At 48.5% G+C, this 10058-nt stretch overlaps 3 protein-coding genes across 3 annotated transcripts; all 3 read right to left on the bottom strand.

The window, feature by feature from the left end:
* Positions 1–2820: 2820 nt before the first annotated feature.
* LOC135830722 (uncharacterized) lies at positions 2821–3987 on the bottom strand. Its single transcript, XM_065342949.1, has one exon. The coding sequence runs from the start codon at positions 3985–3987 to the stop codon at positions 2821–2823; it is 1167 nt and encodes a 388-aa protein (XP_065199021.1).
* A 63-nt stretch (positions 3988–4050) lies between these two features.
* Positions 4051–5964, bottom strand: LOC135830721 (uncharacterized). Its single transcript, XM_065342948.1, has one exon. It carries the CDS (start codon positions 5962–5964, stop codon positions 4051–4053), a length of 1914 nt encoding a protein of 637 aa, XP_065199020.1.
* LOC135830723 (uncharacterized) lies at positions 5964–8878 on the bottom strand. Its single transcript, XM_065342950.1, has 2 exons — positions 8716–8878; positions 5964–8491 (listed from the first exon to the last, which is right to left on the bottom strand). Exons 1-2 carry the CDS (start codon positions 8876–8878, stop codon positions 5964–5966), a joined length of 2691 nt encoding a protein of 896 aa, XP_065199022.1.
* Positions 8879–10058: the final 1180 nt, after the last annotated feature.

The raw sequence follows: 10058 nt of genomic DNA, 5'->3' as shown, positions 1-10058 counted from the left end.
TTGCCGACATACAACTCCGTGTATTATGGTAATACCCCATCTACTCCCATACAAAGTCTATCTCTGTGACGTCACAGGTCTGGCTGGAAAAGTTAATACAGTAAAAATCTTCTTTGGAGAGCACTATATTGGTGCTCTTCAGGTACAATCTTCCTCAGCCTACTCAAGCTCAACTGATGAGGGGTGAATTCCCCGAAACACTGTGAGCAGGGAGTGGTGCTTTCTTGCAGGTTTGCGGAGTGGACGGTTCGATGGACTTCTCGTGTGCTCTGGATGGCAGTCGTGAGTCAGTCAAGTGAGAATTCAAGTCGGCAGGAAACCGCAAGCTCGCATGTAGGGAGCAACACACAATTCCCCAAAAATCATCTTGATGCCATTAACAATTACTAACACGACACCTACTAGTATGATATGTTTCCGAACAAGGACAGAAAAGGAATCCAATAGAGAAAACCAGAGCTCAATCTGACAATGTGAGGTTGCCAGCCCTTGCTCCAAAATGTAGGAAATGCTTGCAAAATGGACGGAACCCCAAAACCAAGGTCAGAGCGGACCAAACAGTTTGCCAATAATCTCTGGTAATGTGATCTGGTGTGACAGAGTTGATCGTGATTCCCTTCAAAGAGGGACAGAATAATCGAAATCTAAAACAATGTGTTCCTGCACTCATGAGCTAGTGCACACTCGGATAATTCTTTGTTGGTTGTTGGCCAGCAGCCTTCCTTTCACCTACCGTTGGCTGAATTTCAATTATCGAGGTTTGTGAAGTATTTGTCTTGTGCAGTTAGCAATCTTCAGATGTGACGTTAGACGTTCGTGATGATTTGTTGGCTTTCACTTGGCGTCTACTTTTCACCTATCTTTGTCACCACCTCAGTACTCTTTGTGATGTGTAAACTAGCGCAACCTATTTCCATGATTTCTGTGTACCTCTCCTTCTCATTGTGATTGATTTAGCACTTGTGATAGTTGTGTCTGGTAGGGTTCAGAACACCTCCTTTCTGCATTATTCCTTTTGTGTTGATATGTCACATATTATACAGTGCTGCCAAACCGTCCGATTTTTGAAGGCTCTTCCGAAAACCGGTCCGAAAAGGGAAATGTCCGAAAAGCAGCCAAAATGTCGGAGATCATTACTTCCCTATGCAGAAGTCCTGTACTTTCACTTTTCAGCGCAACTGAAGGCACAAATCACTGTACATTTGCTTCTAAAATTTAGTAAAAAGGCTAGCGCTTGGCTGTGGAAGTGCAAAGTAACATCAAGAGTGCATAAACTGTTTATGGACTCTTGGTAACATGCCTGGATCAGGCTGGATGGCATGTACGCTGACAGTCTGTACAGAGTCAGTGTGCGACCACGCTCGTACTCATCATTACAAAATTCATGACAACTCCGGGGTTACCATGGCAACGAAGCGAATTTTCATGGTGTTTTAGGCGATATTTTGAATTCTCTGTAAAAAATTGCCGAGGAGAAAAATTCGCACCATGTGGCCAGCCTTGGTGGTGAAGGGTGTCCGATTTTGGGCGAAAAATATTTGGCAGCACTGCATTATGAGTTAGTTGAGTGTTTACACCTTGCGCCGGTATCTTCTCTATTAATAGCATTATTCAGCTAAACCCCTTCATTCAGCAACTGCTTCTCCTCTGATGAGTTCCCCGTTATATCTCTATGGAACGAAACAAGACTTGTCAGGAGTACTACTACTACTTGCTTTCGTGGAGTGTGGCTGGTGAACTGTTCGTGCTGTGATCTGCAAGCGTCGTGTGGTCTCGTCGGGTCAAATGAAAAAAAAACCTATTGATACTCGGATCGTTGAACGTTACGTCAACTTTTCCTTCGTGCCTGTAGTTCAAACCTTTTAGTTGGCAACCTACCTAGAAATCACGGGTTTGGAGTAGATAATTGTCTGGAGAATTGAATTGCTAAAAATCCAATAAAAAAGTCAAAGAATTGGCGATAATTGGTGATCAAAGAACTGCATGTGTGACATACGGATTCATTCGTACTATGACCCCTAAAGGGTTAAACTATCTACTTTGAAGTACCACAACGTTGACACTACTTTGCACCAGGCTGTTGGCTGACAGGAAGTTGACGGGCCGCACTGCACTTATGCCGCTTGTCCCCAGACGCACTAAGATGGCGGTCGCAAACACTGCAGTGCACAGTTGGCTTAGCCCCCGATGGTGATCAGGTGATGGTAGCACAACATCAACGTGACACTCGATCTCCACAATGGTCGATCCTGGGCTGTAGTAAACCATGGAGCATCCAAGGAGCGTAGGTCGTGATGAACACACACACTGTCACGAACGGACATAAACGAGGGAAAATAAGGGGGTCTAAAATACTATTACTGCTGCACTCCAGGGCAGTTCAACGGTGGCTGTGATCACAGTCCCTCGTCTCCGTCGTGAGAACATCAAAAACTCATCATATCAAGTGCTATTATCGAAAACACTGTAACGAGAAGAAGGTCTAACCAGACACAACTTCCATACCAAAAAACCAGAAAACTAGACCAAGAAGAAAAACTGTTCTCCGCTCTAAAAACACGGTAAACGATTATGACGTAAGGCGTCCAAAAGGAGCGAGAGTTTGAACTCCCGTTTGAACTTACAACAGATATGGCTGTAACTAAGTGTAAGAGATAGTAGGGGTCAAAGCATGCATACGCGAAATGTGTACAATAATGCACGACGTGGGAAAAGTGGGAAATAGTAAGTTCATGACTGCGCAGTCATGACACTCCCGAGGAACAAAAGAAACAAACTATTTTACTGTGGCATTGAATAAGACAATGGAATAGATACTGTCTACATACATACATACGTAGAAACAAAGGTGAAAGCTACAGACACCAGCTCAGCCTGCATTTGTGCATTGAGCCTTTCCTTTGCCTTCTGGGCGGCCATGCGCTGAGGCCTGCTGCTAGCAACATCAGTGCTGCCGTTGTCGATGACATCAGTGCTGCCGTTGTCGATGACATCAGTGTTCTCCTTCTCCTCCATTGCGGTCACTTCTAGCGGGTAGAGGTGGTTGATCGGTCGGTTCAGGATGGAGTTGGTCGTCTGTACTGTCGCCGAACGAGTCTTGCCGTCCTGCGCGCTGTCATGCAGTTCTCTGATTTTTCCCATCTTCCACATTCCACGTGGTAGCTGGTCGTTCTTGATCATGACCATGTCGCCAATCTTGGGATCAGTGGTTCGGCTCCTCCTGAGACGATGGTTGATTGGCTGTCGGCTGCGAAGTGCAAGGATATAGTCATCTCTCCACAACTTCCAGAACGTGTCCAGTGCAGCTTGCTGCTTCTTCTGCAGCGACGTAATAGTAGCGACTGGATCTCGTTGGGGCATGTAGTCATCTGACTGGATATCGTCAGGAAGTCCCAGTGAGCGAGTTGGGGCAATGAAGTGGTTTGGCGTGATGATTCCATCTGTCGACTCTGACGGTACATACGTCAATGGGCGTGCGTTGAGCATTGCCTCAACTTCCGTTGTGATTGTGTTGAACTGCTCGTAGGTGAATCGACTGCGGCCAATGGCTTTGTGGAAAGCTCGCTTCACCAGACCAACTAGTCGCTCATAGAAACCGCCTTGCCACGGTGCAAACTCAGTGGTGAAAACCCAGGTTACCTTTCGTTCTGCAAGGTAGCAGGCCAGCTCAGGGCAGGTTAGGATCTTTTTCCACTTCTGATCGAGGTACGTCTGTGCCAGCTTGAACTGTGGCGCATTGTCTGAGATGATCTTGTCAGGTCGTCCTCGCCTGGCAATGAATCGTTTCAAACAGTTGACGAACTGGGCCGTTGTTAATCCCATCACTACTTCCAAATGAACCGCACGGGTTGCCATACAGGTGAAGAGGCACACCCATACCTTCTGTGTTGTACTGCTGATGTTGACGCTGAATGGGCCGAGATAGTCGAGGCCGATGTACTGAAATGGATGAGACTGCTGTACTCGTTCTGCTGGTAGCTGTGGCATCTGGGGTAGACGGAACGGTTGCCCTTCGTGTTTCTGACAAATGACATTTACTCAGAACGGCTTTCACAGCTGCCCGCCCTTGTGGAAGCCAGTACTTCTGTCGAATCTGGGCAAGTGTGTGAGACACTCCGGCATGAATGAGACGCGCATGAACTTCCGGATGATCAGAGTACTTAGCTTACTGTGTCGGGATATCAGCATAGGGCGAGTTGCATCTTCAGGTAGCTGAGCATTGTCTAGCCTTCCATGGCATCTTAGCAGTCCTTCAGCATCCAGGCGAAGTCCGAGCTGGTCTTGAAGGGGGTGACGAGTACCGCTGTCTATAGCTTTGAACGCATCTGTGAAGTTCTGTCGTTGGTGTTGTCTGATGATGATCTTCTCTGCGATGCTGAGATCACTGGCTGCTACGTACTTGGTGCGCGAAGCATCATCAAAGACCATTGCTGCGAGGGGAATCTTTGGCCGTAGCTTCTCTCGTGTGCTGCTACTGACCTTGCTCCAGATCTTTTTGCCAATGAAACGGAGGCAGATTGCTGTAGTCCTCAAGAGCGATCTGAGGGATGAAACACGTTGTTCTGCTGCCTGAAGCGAATACGTTTCTGTGCTGTCGTTGATGACGGCAGCTGTGTTCCCAATTGTAATGAGAGGGGAGCGTCTCTCTTTGTCTGCTTCTGCAATGTCTTCTTGCGTGACGATCAGTTTTCCTGTTGGCCAGTCCTCTTTGTCTCCTGCTAGCCATGCAGGACCCTGCCACCAGAGAGAAGACTCCTTCAACTCCTCTGGCTGAAGACCGCGTGTTGCTATGTCTGCAGGGTTGTCCTGGGACTGAACGTGACGAAACTGTAGCTGCTGATTGGATTTCACTTCCTTCACACGATTGGCAACAAATGTTGAGAGATGATGGGGCGTTGTGAGCCAGTGGAGAACACACTTGGCATCAGTCCAGAGGTATGTTGGGATGTTGTTCTGAAGTTGAAGCTGGGATTGGATGAACTTGACCATCCTGAATCCGATGACCACGCCGAGCAGTTCCATACGAGGAATGGTGACTGATTGCTTCTTGGACGGTTTGTTGGCTGACGGGGTCAGTCGGGATCTGGAGAAGATGAGATTCACCGTGTACTTGTTGGAATCCGGAATCTGCACTTGGAGGTAAGCTGCTGCTGCATATGCATCCTTGGATGCATCTGTGAAGATATGTAGACTCATCGGTTGACTTGCACTTGCAGGACCAATGAACCTTGGAATGGTGACGGTCGTCGTCTGCCGGAGTGCTGATTGGATGTTGTCCCACTCCAGGAGCATTGGTGCGGACAATGGGGCATCCCACTCCAGACCTTCCTCCCATAGCCGACGAAGGTACCGCTTCCCTTGCAGTGTAGATGGTGTCATCAATCCGAGTGGGTCAAACACGCTTGCCACTTTGTTCAGCACGCTGCGCTTTGTGACTGGACCGACTGATTTCTCATTGATGCTGTTGGACACGGCGATGTTATCTGCTTTGCTATCCCACTTGAGCCCAAGGACTTTGGTAGATGCTGATGGCAATCGGTCGATTTCCTGAATCTTGTCCAACACTTTGTCGGAGTTGGAGGTCCAGTCTCGTAGGTTCATGGATGCATCTGAGAACAGCTGCTTGGCTTCCTTGTAGAGATGAATACCTTCTTCTGGGGAGTAGACCGTGGTTATTAGGTTGTCCACATACAGATCACGTGCAATAGCACCAGACACATCGGTCTGGGCCTGTGTGAGGTGCAGCTGAATGGTAGCAGCGAGCAGAAATGGGCTCGAGACTACACCGAACGGCACTCGACAGAAACGGTACGCTGTGACATTGCCGTTAACCTTCTCAGGTGTGGTACAGTCCTTGTACCAGATGAATCGGGTGACGTCCCTGTCACTTGGCTGAATAGAAATTTGAAGAAATGCTTTCTCTACGTCAGCGCTAATCACAATTGGCTTGAGACGGAAACGCATTAGCAGGCCGCAGAGGTCAGGGAGTAGCACTGGCCACGGTAGACGCAGTCGTTCAGGCTTGGAGATGTTGCACTCGCTTTGGCTGATGCATCATACACTATCCTGACCTTTGTTGACTTCGCTGGTGTCACAACGGGGTGGTGTGGCAAATAGTGTTGTTTACCACTGGTTCCGGAAAGTTGAACTTCTTCAATGATTCCCTTAGCTAGCTGCTGTCGGATCACCTTGTCATAACTCTCGAGCAGCTGTCCGTCTGTAGCGAGTCGTTTGGCCAGTGATTTCATTCGGCCAAGGGCTAAGCCGTAGTTGCTAGGAAGTTGATCTTTGGTGTCATCAGGCTTCCATGGCCATTGGATGGAATACCTGCCATCGGAATATTCCGTTGTCTTGCGAAATTGCGCCAGTGCGATTTCGTCATCATTCGCGTAGGGTGAATCCTTGATTCCGATATTCTCCAGTTGCCAGAATTGAGACAGTACACTGTCCTCTGTGTTACGGTTGGAGACGCTTGCAGCTCCTGAGAAAATCGAACCGCTGCTGGTAACCACCAGGGAGGTCGTGTCATCATTGCTGCATTCATCCGGTAGTGAACTGCAGCCGGTGAGCAGGTATCCAAATTCGGAGGAGACTAGCTTGAGTCCTGATGGCAGTGTGATAACATTATTGCCCACCAGTTGCCAAAAGTAGTCAGCACCAATTAGAAAGTCGATGTTGACAGTTTCCATTGCGTGAGGCACAGAATCTGCTAGCGCTGTTGGAGACAGCTGTTCAAGAAACGCCAAGTCGGTCTGTTGCACGGCTTGTTTCACAATTGGGTTGGTTATGGTAGGCAGAGTATTCACCATTATCTGTGCCATGTTACCGTCTCGGAGGTTGACAGCGAGTTGGAACGATTGCGAATTGAAGCTCTTGGACTTAGTTGCTGCCATGGTGTTCAGGTAGAGCCTCTCTTCATTCTCGACTGGTAGCTGGAGTCGTTTAGCTAGAGCTGCAGTGATGAACGATCGTTGGCTGCCACTGTCCAGTAGTGCGTTGACCGTGACCTTCTTCCCACAATGGTCAGTCACGTTACACTTAGCGGTTTGCAGCATGGCTGACTGAATAACTGCTTTCAGTGTTGAGACGCTCGTGGTGGCTAGTTCCGTGGTTTCATCTGGAATTGCCGTCGGCTCTTGGCTTGGCATCTCTGCCGGTGACAAAGCTGCGATTGCTGCTGTCTGTGGACTGCCATTGGCCAGTGAATTTGTTTGCTGGTGTTTCGGAACTTCGACTGCGGGATTATATTGTTGACCCTTCTTGGGACAAATAGCACGACTGTGGCCTGTTCCGCTACAGTGGTAGCAATTTCTACTACGGTGTGCACAATTCCTTGCGATATGGCCTTCTTTGAGGCACACAAAGCACCTACGTAGGGACAACAGTTGATCCTTCCTGGAATCCAGTGTTGAGTAGTTGGTACACTCATCACTGAAATGGCTTGACCGACAGAAGACGCAGGACGGTTCTCTTCTGGGGCTTGCCTGGCTGGATACAAATCCCATTGTTGGTGGACGATGGTGTTGTTGCTGGTGTCCATGTATCTTAGGCTGAGGTGTCTGGCTGATGTTGTCGGTGAACTGACGAACTGTGTTCTGCATTGCTACATACTTCGCTAGCATCTCCCGTACTGTTTTGACCGTCCATGGCACAGTATGGTCGGATCTCTGCTCCTCCAGTTTGCTGATGAGCTGGAACGGGAACTTCGAGAAGAGTTGCTGAATGAGGACGCGCTGAGTATCCAGGTTCTCTCCCTGAGCTTCCAATTGACGAAGGAGTTTCTCCATTTGGTCAATGGTAGCCTTCACTTCAGTAAACCTGTTGTTACATTGTGGCAGCTGTGCCAGTTTACGATACAGTGTTGCCACTATCAGCTCAGGCTGTCCAAATTTGTCCTTCAGCATCGTAACTGCGATAGGATAGTTAGCTGCTGTTATTGGAATGCCTTCGATGGCTGCTGCGGCGACACCCGTCAGGACGCTTTTGAGGTACGTGAATTTTGATACGTCCGGCAACGATTGACGAAGACCAACAGAGGACTCAAATGTCTGCCAGAATTCTGGCCAGTCCATGATGTCTCCATTGAACTGAGACAGTTTCAGCTGAGGAAGTTTCACAACTGGACTGGAGCGTGCAGCTTGCATGGCTGCTACTGCTGCCTGTGCCGCCACCTCAATGGTGGACAGCGTTGTTGGTGCACTGTGTATACTGACACTTGACGATGCTCGTCGGATGCCATCTACACTGCTCATAGCCGGAGACTCGTTCTGGTCTCTAGAATCTTCTTCCAGCTGCACTGCTGTTTGTTGATGCGCCCGGTCCTCGTCAACTACTGGTATGTCCTCAGTGGCACTGGCACTATTGGTGGTGGCATCCACTGAAGTCACTGAGGCTTTCTGCTGCTGTTGCTGAGCAGCCAGAATGGCGGATTGGGACTGACGCTTCACTTTCTCCTCTTCAAATACGACTTGGTCGACAGCTATCTGGGCATCTTCAAAATGCGCCAAGACACATTAAATTCACGCTCCCACTCCTCTTCTTCGTCGTGTACACTACATCTTTCTAAGTCGTCCAGAACATTGAAAATCTCATCCTGGGTGAGTAGTATTTCTCGTTTCAACTGTACAGCATCGTCAATCTGGGGCTGAAGCCTCTTTGGATCGATCCATACTTCCACATAGCTTTCTGTTGTTTTTTCCAAAATGTACGCAGTACATGCCCTGATGCGCTCGTATCTTCGCATGCACCGGCGTCGACGCTTCTGCGCGTCCTTGATGGCCTGCAGGCCTTTCTTCTGGGAGTCATCTTCCTGACATGTTGTGGCTGTAGCACAACCTTCAGTGGCTTCACTAGTACGATTAGAGTCTTCACTTGACATCATATCCTATCCTGGTCACAGCACCATGTCACGAACGGACATAAACGAGGGAAAATAAGGGGGTCTAAAATACTATTACTGCTGCACTCCAGGGCAGTTCAACGGTGGCTGTGATCACAGTCCCTCGTCTCCGTCGTGAGAACATCAAAAACTCATCATATCAAGTGCTATTATCGAAAACACTGTAACGAGAAGAAGGTCTAACCAGACACAACTTCCATACCAAAAAACCAGAAAACTAGACCAAGAAGAAAAACTGTTCTCCGCTCTAAAAACACGGTAAACGATTATGACGTAAGGCGTCCAAAAGGAGCGAGAGTTTGAACTCCCGTTTGAACTTACAACAGATATGGCTGTAACTAAGTGTAAGAGATAGTAGGGGTCAAAGCATGCATACGCGAAATGTGTACAATAATGCACGACGTGGGAAAAGTGGGAAATAGTAAGTTCATGACTGCGCAGTCATGACACACACGCACACGCACACACACACACACACATACACACACGTACGTACACACACACACACACACACGGATGAGCGCACACCTATGGATAAACCGTCATTACATTGCCTCCATCTGTGTGTCCGCGTGTGTGTGTATGTGTGTGCTATGTGTGAGGAGATCAGTGGATCTCACACACACTGCACCCGTGCAGTTATCTGGTTACTGAGTATTCGCGACTGTGGAGGCGCTATAGTAGACTTGCCTAGTATGCACTCAAGACGTATTCAGGGCACGGCTGCCAGATACATCCCCTACTTCATCTCTTGTATTCGACACCTTGCCAGATACTGATTTATTGAGCGTCTTTGATCATCTGTTGGATTTGAGGAATGGCATCAACAAAGCTCTTGAACTGAGTCACACTCAGGCATATTCCTTTCTTCGATCGTACGAACTCACTCCCGAATTCACTGCCTTCAGGAGGGAAGTGTCTCCTGATATCGATGTAAACCGGGCTGAATGACTCTGGCTGAAACCTAACAACTTGCACTTCTACTCTTTCTCTCCCACGGTTGATTGTATCGCCAGTTCCACGAAATATTTCTAAGGTGGACGCACAGCGTAGCTGGTTTCCGGTAGGGTGCAGAGCGCGAGCACACCTCGCACTGGCTAAAGACAGACTCATGGTGCTTTCAGCGGCCTCGGAAAGGACGTATTCCTCACTAGACCTT

The sequence above is a fragment of the Sycon ciliatum genome, unplaced genomic scaffold, assembly GCF_964019385.1.
Source record: "Sycon ciliatum unplaced genomic scaffold, ocSycCili1.1 SCAFFOLD_2250, whole genome shotgun sequence".
NCBI lineage: Eukaryota > Metazoa > Porifera > Calcarea > Leucosolenida > Sycettidae > Sycon > Sycon ciliatum.
The sequence above is the reverse complement of the archived record's forward strand: the minus strand, read 5'-3'. Positions and strand labels throughout refer to the sequence as shown.

Excerpts from the sequence above, each read along its gene's own strand:
- LOC135830723 (XM_065342950.1), bottom strand. The coding sequence starts at position 8,878 with ATGTCAAGTGAAGACTCTAATCGTACTAGTGAAGCCACTGAAGGTTGT. Across the intron at positions 8,492-8,715 it reads ATACGAGCGCATCAGGGCAT|ATGCCCAGATAGCTGTCGAC; the intron begins GTACTGCGTACA and ends CGCATTTTGAAG.
- LOC135830721 (XM_065342948.1), bottom strand. The coding sequence starts at position 5,964 with ATGCGTTTCCGTCTCAAGCCAATTGTGATTAGCGCTGACGTAGAGAAA.
- LOC135830722 (XM_065342949.1), bottom strand. The coding sequence starts at position 3,987 with ATGCCACAGCTACCAGCAGAACGAGTACAGCAGTCTCATCCATTTCAG.